This window comes from Balaenoptera physalus (genome assembly GCF_965194825.1).
Source record: "Balaenoptera physalus genome assembly, chromosome: 17".
Classification (NCBI taxonomy): Eukaryota; Metazoa; Chordata; class Mammalia; order Artiodactyla; family Balaenopteridae; genus Balaenoptera; species Balaenoptera physalus.
In genome coordinates, this window is record NC_138895.1 from 49641546 (window position 1) to 49662175 (window position 20630).

Genomic DNA, 20630 nt, shown 5'->3' on the forward strand with positions numbered 1-20630 from the left:
TAGATAACCATTATTCACAATAATTTTGCCTAATGATAGGGATAATTCTTTACAAATTAATTTTAAAAATACTTCTGACTTGATAACAATTTTTTCCTTACTTGTCCAATGGGATGTAGGAATTCAGAATGGATCCTGCCATTGCCTTGGTGCTGGCATTATCACTAACTGTTCCCAAACTGACTGTGCCAGATTCTCCACTTAGACTGTACCGTTCTTTCTGTACATCTGCTTGTACTTCCAATCTTAAAGAGAGGGGTATTAGAAAAAGAAAATTACATATAATATCAACACTACTATAATACGAGAATGTATCTTTAAATAATTTAGTAACAAGAAGCTATTTTAGAAACAACTATAAACATTATTTTTTTAAGTTTCCTTTTATTTGATTATTCAAATTCTACTGCAGCACATTGAACAGTACCAGCCAACCAGATAAAATGGTAAAATTAGCTGTTTGCCAAGTAAGGTAATAACAGAGTAATACAAAAAGAACATAAAGGATTTTAACTTAAACATGCTCCAATATTCTTACTTATGATGTGGTGCTTTGCTCGCCACGCTTCAGTGCAAAACACCAAATCGGAATACATTAAAAACCATCCTACCTGACAAATCAGTGACTCAAAAAATCCTGGGCATCTATGTATTAAAAACGGTTCCAAATTTAACACCTGACTCTTTAAAAAAGACATAATAGGGACGTCCCTGGTGGCGCAGTGGTTAAGAATCTGCCTGCCAACACAGGGGATACGGGTTTGAGCCCTGGTCCGGGAAGATCCCACATGCCGCAGAACAACTAAGCCCGTGCACCGCAACTACTGAGCCTGTGTTCTAGAGCCTGCGAGCCACAACTATTGAAGCCCGTGCACCTAGAGCCTGTGCGCTGCAACAAGAGAAGCCACCACAGCGAGAAGACCATGCACTACAACAAAGAGTAGCCCCCGCTCGCCGCAACTAGAGAAAGCCCGCCCGCAGCAGCAGACCCAACGCAGCCAAAAATAAATAAATAAATTTATCAAAAAAAGAGACATAATATACACCACTATAACTTAAGAGTTTGTGTTTAAAAGCACACTACCTAAAAATAAGATAAATATAACTGATTTATCTTTTAATTCATGTACTCTCCCCTACGTTTAGAAAAACCCCCAAAGCTAATAAACAGAAGTAAAGAAAAGTAAATTAAAGAGGAAACAAGAGAAGATAAAAATGCTTTAACTTATCCTACTTATCTACATGGCTTTGGGTAAAAGACTTCGCAAGAATTAAATAACCATTAATACATAAAAGGACCCAGGCAGACTCTCTTGGCCTCAGTTCGTGCATTTCCGGATATCCTGACTCCACCTGCTCCCCCAGGCTTCAGCCAGTGTCTCATTTCCTAACAGCTGTGGCCACCTCCAGAGGTAAGGTCCAAGCTTAATCACTGCCTTTACAGTATTCACCAAAGCAGCTCCAGCACTGTCTCATAACATAAAATCTGACAAGTGCAGTGAAAAAAATGGCATAATGTTATCCCTTAGACTTGGTTTTTACCTCATCAAATCTCCTTCCTCACTGTGTACCACTAAATTTCAGTTTTTGAAACCTTACTGTTTTCAACCCTGACACAGTAGGATTATATGTCATCATCTTGCTTTGTGTTCAAAACTCTCCTCATCTATAATAATTACTAATTTGTAGTTAAGGCAAAACCAAAACCAAACCAAATAAAGCACAGTCTTCTTACCTGTGAAAGCAGTTTACCATGGCACTTCCTGACAGACTCCCTGTGATGCTGGCCCCAGCGAGTGCCATGGTGCTGGCCGTTTCACTCAGGTTGTCCCGGATGGCTCCTATTCGATCCATGTGGCTTCCACTTGCACTCAAACTGCCTGTCAAACCACCAACACTTCCCTCCCCTATGCTAGGGTTGTGTCTTGCTTCTGCTACTGAAGTTGTGTCTAAATGCAAATATGTCAAAGAAATTAAATAAGTGTGATTATTGATTTCCCTCTCCATAAAGTCTGCCATGATTTCAGATAGGACATATTTTCATATTAAGTATAAAACATACACAGGAATAGAAAAGGTGTCTGGAGTCAGGGACACATAACATAACCGTGGGATAAGAGTAAAGGGAAATATCTCACAGGGTAAAGCTGGATTAAGGACGCCCTCAGTTTTAAATGGTCACTACAGGCATACCTTGGAGATACGTATTGTGGGTTTGGTTCCAGACCATGGCAATAAAGCAAATATCACAATAAAGTGAGTCACATGAATTTCTGGGTTTCCCAGTGCATATAAAAGTTATGTTTACACTATACTAAAGTGTGCAATAGCATTAGGTCTAAAAAAAATGTACATACAGTGATTAAAAAATACTTTATTGCTAAAAAAATGCTAACCATCATCTGACAGCTCAGGGTTGCCACAAGCCTTCAATCTGCAAAAAATGTAATTAGCTGCAAAGTGCAATAAAATGAAGTATGCCTGTACTTTACAAGAAAATTGAGAAGATTTAGGAATTCTATAAAGAACCTGATGGTTGAAGAATTTAGCTGACTTTGAGAAAATTATGTGACAGTTTTCAATAAGGGTGTCATTTAAAGAGCTCAGTATTCTCTAGGTCAATAAGAATGGGCCAAAAGTTGACTTCTTGATATATTCCACAGTTCTGACTGTCTACAAGCTATTTCAAGATCTGATACCACTATATTCCAATCTTACAGTACTTTTCACAGGCTTTATATTGGAGGATTTATTTATTTGCTCCAATATTTGAGTTCCTATTATATAACCCAACTCTGTCTCTAAGTACTGGGGACACAGTGGATCAAAGAGACGAACAACCTGCCCTCAAAAAGCTTACATTCTAGCTGGGGAGAGCAATAAATAAAATTATATGGTGATAAATGCTATGAGAAAAAATAAAGCAGAGTAAAGGGGAGTGAGAGTGATGAGGAGTGCGGGTGCGGGTGCGCGTGTGCACACGCAAGCGCCTGTGTACTGTTTTATACAGTATGATCAGAGAAGGCCTCTCTGATAAGTAACACCTGTAGAGACTCAAAGGCAGTGAAGAGGTGAGCCATGAAATTATCTGGGGGAAGAGTATTCCAGGCAGAGGAAACTGCAAGTTTAAAAGCCTATAAGTGGAAGTATATTTGGCATCCTCAACATTAAGGACAGGTGGTACAAGGGAAGGGTTCAGAGATGTAGCTCAGGAAAGACCAGAGGGGGACTTATGGGCCATGGTAGGGACTGTGGATTCCATCCCCCTGCCCCCGGTACAGTTAGAAGCATTGGGAGAATTCTGAACACAAGTTAGATCTAACTTATGTTTTAGAAATGTCATTATGTGGAATGGTGAGTGGAAGCTGAAAGCTGATGGATCACTTAAGAGGCTATTACTATAACCCAGGATAAAAGGGAGTAGCTTGGACTAGTGGAATAGCAGTAGAGATGGTGAGAAATGGTGGAATTATGGCTAAATTCGGAAGGAAGCAGAAGAACTTGCTGACGGATCAGACGTAGGGTAACAAGGGAGAAGGGAGAGTCATCATCAGCAAAGGTTCTGGCACAGCAACAGCAAGAATGAAGAGACTACTTAACAAGGGAAGGATGACTGAGAGGACAACAGGTTTTAGAGTGAAGAGTCTGGTTACAGAGAAGTTAAGCTTGGAATTCTTGTTAGACGTTCCAGTGCAGCTTAGGTAGAAGAGTTAGATGTACAAATTGAAGTTTAGAGGACAGTTCTAGCCTAAACATAAACTGAAGAGTGGTTTGTCTATATATTATTTAACAGAGGAGATTACCTAGGGAGTGAGTGTAGACAAAGAAGAGAAATCTGAGAACTGAGAGCCCTGGGAAACTCCAAAATTTAGAGGTTAGGAGAGGAAAATGAACCAGCAAAGAAAACTGAGAAGGAGTGGCCAGGAGATATGATGAGATGAGAAGTGGTTATCCAGAAAACAAGTACAGAAAATGTTTTAAGAAGGAGGGCATGCTCTACCATGTCAGGTGTACTGTTACAGACAGTAAGGTGAAAATCAAGAATTGACCGCTATATTTGGTAACATGGAGGTGAATGGTGACTCTGCTTTGGTGGAGTGGTAGAGAGGAAATTTTGGAATGGAAGGGACCAAAATCTGATTGGAGTGAGTTCAAGAGAGAACGGGAGGTAAGGAAGAGAACATTATCTTTGCACATATGCCTGATTACAGGCAAACCTCAGTTTATTGTGCTTCAAAGATACTGTGTTGGGACTTCCCTGGTGGCGCAGTAGTTAAGAATCCATCTGCCAATGCAGGGGACACGGATTCGAGCCCTGGTCCGGGAAGAGCCCACACGCCGTGGAGCAACTAAGCCCGCGCGCCAGAACTACTGAAGCCCGCGCGCCAGAACTACTGAAGCCCGCGCGCCTAGAGCCCGTGCTCCGCAACAAGAGAAGCCACAGCAGTGGGAAGCCCCTGCACCACAACGAAGACTAGCCCCTGCTCGCTGCAATTAGACAAAGCCCGCGCGCAGCAACGAAGACCCAATGCAGCCAAAAATAAATAAATTAATTAATTTAAAAAAAAAGAGAAAAAAAGATACTGTGTTTTGTTTTTTAAACAAGTGAAAGGTTTGTGACAACCCTGCTTTAAGCAAGTCTATCAGCGCCATTTTCCCAACATCATTTGCTCACTTTGCGTCTCTGTGTCACATTTTGGTAATTCTTGGAATATTGCAAACTTTTTCATTATTATTATATTTGTTATGGCGATCTGTGATCAGTGATCTTTCATGTTACTGTTGTCATTGTTTTGGGGTGCCATGAACTGCACCCATATATGACAGCTAACTTAATTGATAAATGTGTATGTGTTCTGACCACTCCACCAATGGGCTGTTCCCCCATCTCTCTCCCTTCTCCTCAGGCCTCCCTATTCCCTAAGACACAACAATATTGAAATTAGGCCAATTAATAACCCTACAATGGCCTCTTAAATGTTTAAGTGAAAAGAAGAATTGCACATCTCTCACTTTAAATCAAAAGGTAGAAATGATTAAGCTTAGTGAGGAAGGTACATTGAAAGCCAGGGCAGGCTGAAAGGCTAGGCCTTTTGTGCCATTTAGCCAAGCTGTGAACGCAAAGGAAAAAGTCTTGAAAGAAATTAAAAGTCCTACTCCAGTGAACACGTGAATGATACGAAAGCAAAACAGCCTATTGCTGATATGGAGAAAGCTGTAGTAGTTTGGATAGAAGATCAAAACAGCCACAACATTCCCTCAAGCCAAAGCCTAATCCAGAACAAGGCCCTAACTGTCTTTAATTCTACAAAGGCTGAGAGAGGTGAGGACACTGCAGAAGAAAAGTTTGAAGCTAGCAGAGTTGGTTCATGAGCTTTAAGGAGAGAAGCCATCTCCATAACATAAAAATGCAAGGTGAAGCAGCAAGTGCTGATGTAGAAGCTGCAGCAAGTTATCCAGAAGATCTAGTTAAGATGCTTAACGAAGGTAGCTACACTAAATAATAGATTTTTAATACAGATGAAACACCTTATATTGGAAGAAGATGCTGTCCAGGACTCTCATAGCTAGAGAGGAGAAGTCAATGCCTGGCTTTGAAGCTTCAAAGGACAGGATGACCCTCTTATCAGGGGCCAATGCAGCTGGTGACTTGAAGTTGAAGCTAATGCTCATTTACCATTCCAAAAATCCTAGGGCCCTTAGGAATTAGGCTAAATCTACTCTGCTTGTGCTCTATAAATGGAACAACAAATCCTGGATGACAGCACATCTATTTACAACATAGCTTACTGAATATTTTAAGCCCACTATTGAGACCTACTGCTCAGAAAAAAAAAGATTCCTTTCAAAATATTACTGGTTCATTGACAATGCACCTGGTGACCCAAGAGCTCTGATGGAGATGTAGGACAAGATTAACGTTTTCATGCCTGCAAACACAACACCCATTCTGCAGCCCACAGATCAAGAAGTCATTTCAAATTTCAAGTCTTATGATTTAAGAAATACATTCTGTAAGGCTATAGCTGCCACAGACAATGAGTCCTCTGATGAATCTGGACAAAGTAAATTGAAAACCTTCTGGAAAGGATACACCATTCTAGATGCCATTAAGTACATTCACAGTTTCATGGGAAGTGGTCAAAATATCAACATTAACAGGAGTTGGAAAGAAGCTGATTCCAACTGTCATGGATGACTGAGGGGTTCAAGACTTCAGTGGAGAAGGTAACTACAGATGTGGTGGAAAGAGCAAGAGAACTAGAAGTGCAGCCTGAAGATGTGACAGAACTGCTGCAATCTCATGATAAAACTTTCATGAATGAGTAGCTGCTTCTGATGGATAAGCAAAGAAAGTGGTTTCTTGAGATAGAATCTACTCCTGTCGAAGACGCTATGAAGACTTGAAATGACAACAAAGGATGTAGAATATTACATAAATTTAGTTGATAAAGCAGTGGCCGGACTTGAGAGGACTGACTCCAATTTTGAAAGAAGTTCTACTGTGGGTAAAATGCTACCAAACTGCATTGCATGTGAAATCATTCATGAAAGGAAGAGCCAATTGATACGGCAAACTTCACTGTTGTCGTATTTTAAGAAATTCCCTCAGCCACCCCACCCTTCAGTAACCACCACCCTGATCAGTCAGCAGCCACCAACATCTGGTGTACTCTAGCCACCTCCACTGGCAGAAAGATTATGATTTGCTGAAGGCTCACATGATGATTAAAATTTTTTAGCAATAAAGTATTTTTAAATTAAGGTAGATACTTAATATACAGTAGTGTAAACATAACTTTTATATGCAGTGGGAAACCCAAAAATTCATGTCTTGCTTTATTGTGATATTTGCTTTATTGCGGTGGTCTGGAACCGAACCTACAACATCTCCAAGGTATGCCTGTACTTCCCTAAGACAATTTCTTTAATGAGAACTGTGGGAATTTCTTTAACAAGAACACGCACATTTTAAAAAGCTCATTAACTTGTACTCCTAATGGTAGTCTATGCGGGCCTTTGTATGTTCCAGTTTTTGTTATAATTCCTATTTCTTTGAATAACATTAGGTTAAAGATATTTTCTACTCATTGGGCATCTGCATTTCTTCTTTTATGAACTGCAGTTCTCTTCTGTCCTTTTATTACTGACTTGTAACATTTTACACAAAATTAAAGATTAAAAGTCTAGAATTTCTAAGACATTACATTTCCATCGGAGGTTATAGGTACCCAGAACCATTCCACCCTCTTTCATCCATTCACCTTTCCTCAGCAGCTCATTTCTCTGATGTACTTCTGGGTGAATACTATTAGGGCTAGTAAGAGAGCAATGGGAATTCTGACTTGCATGTTACCTATAGCCTTACACTATTACTACTAGTAAGTACATTTTCTTCCTTTGCTGAAAGGACTTACCTACAGCTGTGTTTGTCCCACCAACATTTATATCATTTTCATCATCAAATTCAATCCTGACTCCTTTTCCATTGCCTGCTGAGACTCCACAACCTCCGCTTCGACAGAGAGAAATCGGAACAACACCATAGACATAAGCTAACATAATAGGAACACCAATACCTAAAGAGGAATTAAATTGGTCATTACAAACCAAAAAATAAATTACAGAAACACACATTTCAGAAAGTCTTTTCAAGAGAAGGTGTACAGGAGAAAAGTGTTAGGGTTCTGCAACTCTTGCCAAAAGCGGATTTACCCAACTATTAAAGGATGCAAGCAGATTCAAAGCTTCTAGCCTCAGGTGACACATATGAGGTTAAAAAAAAGATGTAAATCTTTTTTCTTTTTCAGTGCCAGGGCTCTAAACGGTATTTTGGTGGGGAGGAAGGGATATTAACCACTAATAATTTACCAACTATCCCTAAGGCTAGGCTCTTGAGTTTATATTACTTTTAACCAATACAGTTACAGAATGAGAGGCTTTCTGTAGGCTCAAACTGTCCCTAAATAAATAAAAAAAAGTAACTCTTCAACAATATAATGCTCTGTTTTTCAAAATTCTTCCACAAAACTTTAATTCTATAAAATTTGAGGTAATTAGAATTTTTAAGCATTTCTTACCTACAGTTACTGCAGCTACGACTGGAGATACGATTACAGACAATGTTACACCACCTGCTATGGCCAAATTCCGTTTGTGCTTTGAAACATCCTTGCCTTCATATCGATTGTGAATCTTGAATTAAAAAGAAAAATGGGGGTGATGGGTTAAAGAAAAAAAATATTACATATTTAATTTAAATGAAATAGACCTACATTTGTTAGAAGTTTAAAGTGATTTACCTTATAATTTCATAGTTAAGTGTCCAAATTCAAGGTAAACATATTATTGTTCTTAAACCATATTCTTACACATAATTTGCTCCTTATTAATAATCTGGTTACATAAGACAGTGATTTAATAGATTTTACTCTGTGTTTAAACAATCTTGAGTAAAAGTAGTCCTTATAATCTTATTCAAGAACAGTATAAATCATGTTTTGAGCAAAGAAGAAGGAATTAAGAACATTATTTTCAGCATAGTTATGAGTTGGATGTTTGATCAATAGGATTACTTCTAAGAAATGTATCATTGCACAGATTTCTAAATAAGCATCCCTAATTAGTAAATATTGGCTCCTAGGAGAGGTTTACACAGTCTTTAAAAAAAAAAGCAATATGTATAGCTGATTCACTTTGTTATAAAGCAGAAACTAACACACCATTGTAAAGCAATTATACTCCAATAAAGATGTTAAAAAAAATAAAAAATTAAAAAAAACAAAAAAAAACCTGACCTTAAAAGGCAGTACTAATAAGCAAACATCACTAAATAGAATCAGTTTTTTTCTCAGATCCCTTTTTATGAAGAACAATGTTATCAAATGACTCAGGATCCTGGGCTCTCATTTATAGCTCAAAGTAAGGGTACAGAGAGAAAAAAAGAACAAATAGTGTTGCTAGAGGACAGGAGTTAGATCTACTTGGCATCTTTGCAGAGTACAGGTGTTGTTAATAAACAGAACAGTATCACCATGAAAGTTACTTGTGAGATATTATATGAACTTCAGGAAATAGCTCAGTATCTTTGTTCTTGTGATTTTCAAGGGCTAAAGCTAATAAAGTACATTTCCCCCTGTTTCAAGACAGATTCAAAACAGCCTCAAAAGTGTACAGGTAGTCTCTAAAGTAAAATACTTGACTTAAAAACAATATTACAGATGAGGCAATAATAAAGTAATCTATCATTATTATGTGGTTATTTTGAAGGCTGTAAAGTACAATGAATCTTATGGGATGTATTAAACAGTGAAAAAGCTGGGATGGGGAGGTGGGCAAAACATGCATGGGACAAGGAACATTTCTATTTCCTAGTCAGAATTCTGTTTCCCAGAACTGACTATATGTTCCAGGGAATAGGTCTCTACACTTCCTAAATAGTCCATACAGGCAGAGATGGCAGACCTTCCCAAAGTACCTTTCATTATCCTTCAGTACTCTAGCTAATACCTGTTCCTCGCCACCCCCATTCCTACAAAACTCAGCACTGAAGCAGAAAAAAGCCAAAGCTACAAACTGATGGAGCAGACTGCAAAGGCAGGCTGCCAGGAGAGTCTTCCAGAAAATTCTGCATGCTCAAGCACCAATGTTCAATTACAGTGATCATATCATCCCACTACTTCTGGTTCAACTTAATTTTTTCTGTTTTACTATTTTGTGCCACATTTTCTATTTGTTATTGTAAAGAAAGGCTCAGCTTTTAGGTACGTTATCAATTTAATAGGTTTTCCTGGGCTGGTTTATAACCCTACACACCCCAGAGAACACTGTTTCAATGGAAAACTAATTCATCAACTTGCAACCATTTGAGTACAGGTTTGAAAAAAGGAGACTTGTTACTGCACCTAAGACTGAACAATGAGGTAAATAATCTCTCCTCTATAAATTATTTGTAGGTGCATGCGGTACAACAGTCTTTCTTTCCCTTCTACTTCTAAGTATCTGAATAGTTTTGTTTTCGGCAAAACCCTGCTTTGGACAACTTATGAAAAATTATTATAATCAGTATTATGTTTGGGACTTTAAACAATTACCTTCTGAAATAAACATTTGGCCCATAAATATCTGTTTGTCCTCAGTCTCAAGCTAATTAAAAAAACAGTATGTACTGTTATTTCTGATTATAAAATTAATATGTGTTGAACATAAAAAAACATGGCTGTTGTATGAAAGAGGATCAGCCTTGTCTTGAGTCCTGAAAGTCAGAACTAGAATTAAATGAAACAATTAAAAGGGAAATGGATTCTGACTCAACATAAGAATCTTCTAACACTTATAGCTCCCTGGCAACAGAATGGGCTGCCTCATGAGTTGGTGGTTTCCCCATCACTGAAGTGCCCAAATGGATAGCTTGAAATTTATCAGGGATCTTATATAAAGAATTTGTGCATCTGGGTTTAAATCCCAGCTCTGCTTCCTCCTGTGTAACTAAAGATAAATTACATAAATTTTCCTAAACTTCAATATTCTAACATATAAATTGCTGTGAGGTTAAAATGAGTCGAAGTATATAAAATATCTACCACACAGTTAGAACTCAACAAATGTTAGTTCCCCTTTTTAAAATTCCTATACTTTGTTCTGCTTGGGTACAGGGTTGGGATTAGATAATTTCTGAGGTTACTTCTCAATTCTGATATTCTACTAATTTAGGCAGCAGCAGACTTCTTAGCCACTTTGTAAATTATCCCTTTAATCTTTCAAAAAATAATTATTTGCTTAGCCAATGAAGTATAATCTATCACTCAGGCCAGTGGCAAGTATTGGGTGTTCGGACTTTCACAAAATTGTTGTAATCTACAAAATAGTTTATTTACTAATAGCAGTAACCTGAAGAAAAAAAAACTTTGAATTGAAGTTGGAAATAATTCAGGAACTGGCTAATTATTCTTTGCCTGAGGGCATATGTTATTTCTCTATTAACCTTATAGACCTGACTTCACAAGGACATACCCATGAGAAAAAATGTCAGGTGTGGATTCTTTAATAGTTTATATGTAAAGTTTATAATGCAAATGTACTGAAGTTTTCAGATTCAGATAATTTTAAAGCAAGTCTACTTTTTATGCATACATATAAGCTTGCCAAACACTGAAAATTTATTACCTTATGAAAAAAGTAACTGTTTTACACTTAAGATACTAAAAATGACCTTTGTCTTTCAAAACAAATAAACAAATAAAAAACAAAACAAACACAAAGCAAAACCATCAATCCTAAATCTAAAGATTTAAAATAAGATAATAAATTAACAAGGAATCAAGCATTTTACCTTACGGCCCACATATACAGGAATGCCAATAATCATGGCAGGGATAGCAATGCCAGCTATTAAAGCAATTCCTACGGGAGCACCAACAAGTGTTCCCAGCTGCCACAATATTTTCTTCTTTCGGCTCCAGGGTTTCTTCCCCCAAAAAGTACATCCTGATGGACTAAAGGAAAAAATTACAATGTAAAGTAACTGTTGCAAAAGATCACAGTACCAATTTACTGCAATACATTCAGCAATGACTATAAAAGAATTCTCCAATTTAGGAATGAGGGTTTTTTCCCCTTTCTTTGAATTCTGAGTTTACTAAAAGCTAAAAAATCAAGGTAAGAACCACCATAAATTACATTAAAAGGATACTGATAACTGGGATTCAGGTTAAACATTTATCCTTAGTCCTCCATTAGCCTCAACACCTTAGGTTAGTTTTTGAAGAGTAAATTCATGCAAAATATGCTTACTTTATCCCTGTTTTAGGCACATAATTATCTGATTATATCATAAACTCACTGTGGTCTAAATGAGGAAATTTATATACGAGAAAATTAAATGGAAATATTTATGACCTACCATAATTACATGGGGTATTAAATGCTAACTTTCTATTTTAACAAAAAACAAAGCCGGGAATTCCCTGTCAGTCCAGTGGTTAGGACTTGGCGCTTTCACTGTCGGGCCCAGGTTCAATTCCTGGTCGGGGAAACTAATATTCCACAAGCTGCGTGGTGCAGCCAAAAAACAGACAAACAAAACAAAGCCAAACAAAAAAAGAAGAAATTTCTGTTTCCTATTTTTGACTAGTTATTAATCTCAAATGACTGGCACAATAATTGGGTCCCTGTTAAATTTATGTAGCTAGAATAAAATAGATCTCTTCAAGTATCATATAAATTCCAAGCTTAAAAATACTAAGGATAATGCTTTTTCAAAAAAAAGTCCTTTTGTCTTACAACATAAAATTATATTTAGATATAAATAGCCCCTTCTATAAGCTTACCTTAGATAATGTAAATCCGAGATTTCTTTCATACACAACCAACAAAACTCACAACCACAGACAGCACATGTCATGTGATTACAGCTCCCATCATTCATCTTTATTATATAAGCAGCACACCGTGGACATGGTTTTATATCATCAGCTATTAGGAAAATAGACATGTTTAGTATACAAGACTGGTCTAAAAATAACAATTTCTAGTAAATAATCAATTATAGCACTGCCAAAATATCTTAACATGTATAGTTTGTTAACCGATAGCTTTAGCCTGCTAATTTTAGCATATAAAGCACTTTTTTTTCCCCTTCCAAGGAAAGGAACATATTTTACATTAAATTTTCAAACTGTAAACATTTTTCCAACAGTAGCAGAACAATGAGAATAAAGAATAACAAAATAATAAAAAGAGAAATGAGAACCAAGGGCAGCTCTAGGCAAACTGGGAACTATATAAAGTTTGTCTTTGTCCCTACCCCACAGCTGTCTTCAATGAGCAGCACTTCAAGTTCCAGGACTTTTCTAACCATCACCACTTAAATTAAATGTAGATATTCTGTATACTATTCCTTTAGTGAATGAATACTAACAGGAAGTGACAATTCGAGAGTAACCTGAAGCACTACATAAAAAAAGCACTATGAGTTTACATCTCTCTTCTAGGTAACATCAAATATAGGCACTGTAAAAATAATACAGGTAATCTGTAGAAAAGCAGCCTTTTTTTCTCGTATTTTAATTCATACAATAGACAGATGGGCCTTGCAAAGAATCAGAACTCAGATAAAAGGGAGGAGGCAAGAGGTTAAGTAAGGGTTGTATGGTTATAAACACTTAATGGAAAATAGTTTCAGAATTAAAGCAACCATTTGTTGGTTATGCTCATGACCGTTTTTAATTAGTTAACTTTGTCCATTTTATTCATTTATTCAAATGCTGTGGTATGCTTCGTGTATAGTAATATGGTTACAATGCACAAAGATGCCAAGTTACAATCAAGTGGTACATAACTTCAGGAATCGCTAACACAGAATAAGAGTTATCTCAAATTATGCAACTATTTTGAACTTTGGCATCTATCTAAATAGCAACCAGTAATTATTTATTGTTACTAGTAATCAGCTGTATTTTCAAACTACATATAAGACAGTTAAGAAAAGATATGTACAGTGCAAGCCACTGAATTCAAGTATTTGTTCCAATTTCTTACATGATAAGCATTAAGCTATATTCTATTTTCCTTTCTACAAGTTTTATGGCCAAATTTTACCTGTGCTTTATCAGTGAATTCAGGTTTCCTTAGCGCTTCATTTAGGGCCAAAGCTGTTTTTTAACTTAAGAACTGGTCGATGCTCACAATTACTGTTTTAATGATTCAAACAATTTTGAGCAAACTGACAATTCTATGCAGCCAGACCAAAACACATAATTACTAGAATATAAAAATTTAAAAATCCATAAGTCATGATTTAAATGATCCAAAGAACACAAAGTCTGCATGAAAATGTTTTAAACACTGGGCATGAATGAAAAAAAGTTGGCTTTTATAGCTAATATAATAGCTAGTACATTAAATTAAAGAAATGCTAATACTAACTGCTTAAGTGGCATATTAATTGACAAACTTCCTCATTTCAGAGTATTCTCAAATAGTAAATATCCCAATTAGAGGTGAGAGTAAAAAGACTCAGGCTTTGGCTCTGACATATGCAATCTTCAGAACAAACTGACAGGTGATATTCCCATTCATTTTCATGGTTCTAAAAACACAAAAAAGCCTTTTAATATGCTAAGATTACATGTTAGAGAATTAACACCATAAGCAATCTAATGGTATGTGTCTCTTTATATATTTGTACTTGCATGCTTTCACTCTCTGTATACTTGTTTGTCTACAAAAAGCTGTTTTGTCTGCTATGTCTCGTTTCTGGAACAACAAACTGGAAAAAAAAATTTTACTGTGCACATTAGATAATGTGTTTCTCTCAAAATTGTCTCAAAATGCAAAAATCCTAAATAAAATTGTTTTAATGATTAGATGGTCAAATGATGCCCCACAACCCAAGCAACAATTAATCCACAGCTCCTTTATACAAAAAAAAAAAAAAAAAAAAAAAAAAAAAGGTTTTCCATTTCTATTTAAAGTGTTTGGCAAAGCTTTTGTCTTTTTAAATTACTATATTTCTATTTGTTGTTAAATTATGTGCCATTGTCATATTAAGAAAAAAACACTGGGTTACCAAATATTATGTTCTCAAAACTTGTTTTGAAACTCCCCTGTCCCTGCCACATTGCCTATAAAGACTTACAACAAAATGTTAACAGTGATTATCTTTAGGGGTGGTAGTAATAGGGGATAGAGGTAGGTGGGGAGCTGAGCCAATTAAATATATTTTCATAAAGACAAAAATGAAAAATATGTGTTTCATTTAAAATGCAGTAACTCAAAGTGTGTAAACTCCCTGGTAGCTATAAGAGTCTCATGTAGATGCAATACTGTCAGAGTTTAAAGACAAATATAATCATAATAGAAATTATTTAATGTACCATATAATTAAGCATACTTATTTAACTTCAGGTAACTGATTAGAAAGAAATAGCCAACCAATTATTATTATTATACCAAGCAATTATTATTAAAAGTGCAGACTATTTTTTAATGTATCATGATAATGAGAGACCAAAAAATACCACGATATCTAGAACAACAGGAATTAATAAAACTATTTCAGATGGTAGTTCCCTTTCCTCTTGTCTTTCCACAAGTCAGTGAAAAGCCAAGTTCAAGGTTTTAATTTTTTTATAGATTACATCAAGGAAACTACCACTGAACTTTTGTTCTGAGAGCTTTGATTTTTGGAACACTGTAGGTGAAAATGTACCTTATATTTTCAGAACAATGAGATAAGATTTTTAAATCAACATGGAAAAATTCCAAATGAAGTTTATTTTTTAAAATAATCACCTTGGGAGGGAGGCTATTCCAGCAATGCTACTATTTAACTCAAATCATTTGGAAGTTTTTCTTTCATAATTTACTTTCAAAGCTACTTTATATATATATAAAGTCACACTCATGATCATGTAAGCACATCTTACTTTGGATCCACACCAAACCAGTGATTCAACTTGGTATGTTACTCTAGGTGTTAAACTTTGCTGCAAAGGAACTTTTGGTTATCCCCAGAAATCAAACTCACATTAAAGGGATAATTTTAAGTGAATGTATAAGGGTTATGACCAGTAAGGCATTCCAGAATAGCACTGCTAAATAAACATAAAATCTCCCACGAAGACTATGAGGAAGACCAACATTCATTGGGATGACTAAATCATGATGTTTACTTTAAAATTAATAACAAAAGTCATCTCTTAGTTATTTCTTTTCTTTTTCTTTTTTTCTTTAATGATGGCTCAGATATATGCAAATCTCTAGCAGGGGACTGTGGTTTCTCTAAGTTTCCCTATCTCATATAGCCAGAGCACTTACTATGAGCCAGGAAATGTTTCAACCTTATGGACTTAAGTATTATTAGTATCTTTATCTTCTAGATGAGGCAAGTAACTTGCTCAGGGTCACACAGAGAATAAGTGAAGAAGCTGGAATTCGAATCCAGACGATGATGCCAGAGTCCATTCTCCTACTCTATATGTCTGTGTGTCCTGTAAGTGATAAATATCCATCCCCACTTAGAGAAGAGGGATATCATTTCCAAGGGGACCACTTAATAGCTATAGCTGACTCTACAGAGGACAGTTTAGGTATACTCAGGTCCTCTCTGAATTGCTTCTGAACCAATACCTACAGATTATTATTAATACCTTTGGAGTTCTACCCCAAATCTTTAGGAAAGGAAATAAAACAAGTCAATCAGTGAACAAGCAAGAAAATCCATGTCCACTGTATAAAATATTAAGTGTTGAATTTAAAGTTTATTTAATTTTAAATTCAACTTTAAATATTAAGACTTTTCTTTTCTAGTAGCATAAAGTACATGACTATTTTAATACACTGCTGGTAGGAATGTAAATTATTTTCTTGATAAATTTCTGTATTTTCCAAGTTTTTTCCTTTTATAATCAATGAAAAAAGTTAATATTTTTCTAAAAATGACTGAAGTTCCAATAAACAGTGAAAATTCTATGAATGTGAAATATTAGTTTTTTTGAATTTGTATTCAAAGAACATTAAGATGGTCAGACTTTTAAAAAATTTTTTAAGATTTATGAGATGTATATGTTTGCTCATGTATAGATCTCCAAGTAATTTTTAAATTCCTAGCCAAAGACACAAAGTTCTTCGTGTACTCCTCACTAAGGTATGATTCTGAATCCCTGATCCTGGAATTGGTAATATCTGTAAATAAAAATTGTATTTCACAAAACATGTAAATGAAAAGGATTCCAAAAATAAATACTGTTTTAAATTTGTAACTGGGTGATATTTATACAATGAGAAATAATCTCTAAGGGTAATATATTCAAAATTATATTTTTTTAAAAATAGTTGCTAAGCTTTGCATAAAACACCTTTATAAACATCAGTTTCAGACCATCTTCAGCTATCAGTTATATAAATCATCACTGACACTTCCTTTCTTCCTTTTTTTTTGGACAATAAAATCTTTCCAACTCAATACCACTTTCTTCTACAGAAAGAATGAGTGCTTCTGGGACAGAAATGCTAACACGTAAAACACTTTTGAAAATTGAAAGGACACAGGGACTGAATATTGCATTTTTAAATTAAAATAACTGGTGTTCTATATGTGTCAAATATTTACTAGAAGAAGTTGGATGTAAATACCTGCTGCTCCAGACTCTTGACTATAACTAATGGACGAAGAACGTATAGTTCTCAGACGTAAACTCTGGGCTCTCTCCTGTCGAGCAGCATCACAGGTCTGATTGGGGTGCCAAATCTGTTTACAGTGGTAGCAAAACTCTGTTCCACAGCCTTCTCGCCCACAAGTTAATTTTGGACAGCTAGCACATCCAAATGCTATCACAGCATACCTTTAAAGAACAAGAAAAAAGATTTAAAATGTGATGTAAAGTAAGAGATACTCATTAAGTAAAAATACTATCCAATTGAAATGCTATTCCTGAAAAAGTTTTCTATTTATGCATGAGCTAACAGTCATAAACCCTAAAACTATCTATCTCATCAATATAAAAATGGGGAAAAAATAAACAGTTCACAAATGAAGACATATAAATGCCTAAAAAAATTATTAAAGTTTAATTTTCAACTTTTAACTTTCAACTTTTAACTAGGACACCAAACTGTATATATAGCCTAGTCCTAAAATTCTATTAAGTTAGTATTATATGCACATAGAAAAGACTAAAAAGAAATATACCAAAAGTCTTAACAGTAGTTTCCCTGGTATTAGGGTTTTTTCTTCTTTATATACTTACATATTTCTAATTTTTACAACTACTTGTTGATGCTAAAATCAGAAAGATAAAAAAATTACCTATTTAAAATTATAATGACTATGGATCAGCTATACCTATCAGTTAATGGCAAATGAGGCCAATTCATACATTTTGTGAATATCTTGTATTTATGCATAAATTCTCATATTTTTGTTTTTAAGATGCATGGCAGAAGTTGTCTTTGGTGCCAATCTCCTAATAAAAGGTACACAAACTTTAATTTCTCCATCAGGAAATTTGTTATTTTGCTTCAGATAAAAGACTGAGAACAGCAGATTTGTGACCAATATCTATTTTCTGAGTTAACATTTTTGGCACTTTAAGAATTTCTGACTTAAAATAAATTCTGGGCACTCTTAGACATTTATCCCAGAGAAATGAAAACTTATGTTCACACAAAAGCCTGTATACAAATGTTTACAGCAGCTTTATTTGTAATAGCCCCCAAACTGGAAACAGCCCAGATGTCCTTCTTCAACAGGTGAATGGTTAAACAAATGATGATGCATATATACCATGGGATACTACTCAACAACAAAAAGGAACTATTGATACACTTAAGAACTTGGATGAATCTCTGGGGTATTATGCTGAGTGAAAAAAGTCAGTCTCAAAAAGTTACATACTTTATGATTCTATTTATATAACATTTTCGAAATGACAAATTTTAGAAATGGAAAACAGATCAGTGGTGGCCAGCAGTTAGGAATGGGGTGGGGTCAAGGAGCAGGCAGGAGCGAGGTGGATGTATTTAAAAAGAGCAATGTGAGGGATATTTGTTGTGATGGAATTGTTCAGTACCTTGACTATGGTGGTGGATATGGATACACAAACCTACAGCTGATAAAATGGTATATAACTAAATACACACACAAAAATAAGTACAAGTAAAACTGGGGAAGTCTGAATAAGATAGGCAGATTGTATCAATATTGATATCCTAGTTGTGATATTGCTTTATAGCCTTGCAAAATGGTACCACTGAGGAAAACTGTTTGAAGGATATACAGAATATCTCTGTATTATTTCTTACAACTACACATAAATCTACAATCATCTCAATAAAACTTTCAATTAAAAAAGTCTAGTGTTTGAAAGAGAAACAAACAAGTCATCTATGCATAAGAGGCTTTTGTAAATATCAAACATTTTGCCTAGAAATTTAGGGGAGTTTTTCAGGGCTCCTCTTCTTACTGGAATAAAATTTAAATAATAGTTGTAACAGAGATTTTTATTGAATTTCAAGATAATCTATTAAATTATGCAAAATGTTAGGAGTAAGGAAGTTTCTCCAATTTTGTACCTCTTGCTTCCTTAGTTTCTCACCCTTTAAACTTAAACTTTACATATGAAATTCCAATTTATTTTTGATAGGCCATTTTCCAATTACCATTGTCTATCATAAATATGTTCAAGCACGACTGAATTAAAGGCAATTTAAATCAACACAGGGTAATCTAGGAAAGTTCCATTTCCCTGATGGCTAATTAATTGCAGTCTCAATAAAAAGAAAACAATTTTTGAAAGACTCTTTATTTTCTCCCGAGTTATAATCTAAAGCAGTCTTTATAATAGTAGTAATTTCAGTGAAAAGGAAATGGCATTCTCTTCTAAACCTCTTCTCTATCCTACTTCTTCTTGAAAAAAGGAGGGAAGGCAAGAGACAGAATGGGGAAACCCGTGTGTGTGTAGGGGACTATGTTAAGACCAACTATTTTTTTAAGCCAGTCACAATTTATAAAAGCAGAAGAAAAGTTTAGACTACCAAACTCCACTTCTACCACTTATTACCTGTATAATTTTATGTAAGTTACGCAATCTCCCTACAACTAAGTTTTCCCAAACATAAAATAGGGATTCACTAAAGTTTGGCTTAGCCTCAGTATTCAGCCCAAAACAGCTTCAGCTTTGGCCTTGACCTTTAGAAGGCCAAATAAGCAAATGACTGCTTCAATGACATTTCTAGTACCTCTGCATTTATGCTTGATTAATGACCATTATCATTTCTACATCTATGTAAATAATGTATGTCATTTAAACTGAATATTAATATCTGAATATTCATTTTAAAATAAACACCGATAGCCTTTCTAGACATAACAAAGTAAAAATCTTACTGCTTTATATGGTGAAATCTTACTGGACAACTGAAGTATAAATGTACACCGTGCTGCAAGAATAAAATGCAGTAATTCTTAGTGATGATTGTGAAAGCCAAATTTAGACACAAGCTTAAGAACTTTCAAATAATTAAATAGAGAAACAGATTTACAGTAAATATGAACATCGAGATTGCTTTAACTAGATAAATCTAGGAAGAAAATATCCTTTCTGAGAAAACAAATATTTATAAAAATATATGAGGTAGATTAGCAGAAATTGGGCTATATCGCAATTCTAACCTTTGTAGAGGCTGTTCAGTGTACTAGCATATCACTAAGCAAAACTTTTAAGAACTGACTTAATTTCTAGTTAGTGATTTAGGCTATCTAGAGATAGCCTTTCAAGAAAAAGCCCTTTTAGGGAATTCTTCACATCTTGACAAGAAGAATTAAAAGCAGAATGTCAATTTTGCAATTTCAAAATTTCACAAGTTCCAAAATCTGGCAAAATATCCATAAAAACATGAAGGGTTATGGCGAAATAACTGAGGACTCATATTTTCTTCTCAATAATCAAATTTCCAAAGAGCTTTATAAACTGCTTTAAGATGAAAATTACTTAAAGCTTTGAGTCTAGAGACTTCAGCTTGTTGAAAATGACTGCTTATAGGTATCTATTTAGAATTTTAAAAATATGCAGTGTAATTACCGTGTGTGTGTGTGTGTGTGTGTGTGTGTGTGTGTGTGTGTGTGTGTG

General features: G+C 35.2%; 1 protein-coding gene across 1 annotated transcript in view; it reads right to left on the reverse strand.

Moving 5' to 3' along the window:
- The window catches only part of RNF19A (ring finger protein 19A, RBR E3 ubiquitin protein ligase), a 72496-nt gene that overhangs the window by 16164 nt on the left and 35702 nt on the right, over positions 1-20630 (reverse strand). Inside the window, exons 3-9 of the mRNA XM_082432706.1 lie at positions 17137-17345; positions 12330-12474; positions 11333-11495; positions 8082-8196; positions 7419-7580; positions 1736-1949; positions 102-245 (exon numbers count right to left, since the gene is read on the reverse strand). Coding sequence (XP_082288832.1) covers positions 102-245; positions 1736-1949; positions 7419-7580; positions 8082-8196; positions 11333-11495; positions 12330-12474; positions 17137-17345 — 1152 coding nt within the window. The remainder of the gene's footprint in view (positions 1-101; positions 246-1735; positions 1950-7418; positions 7581-8081; positions 8197-11332; positions 11496-12329; positions 12475-17136; positions 17346-20630) is intronic.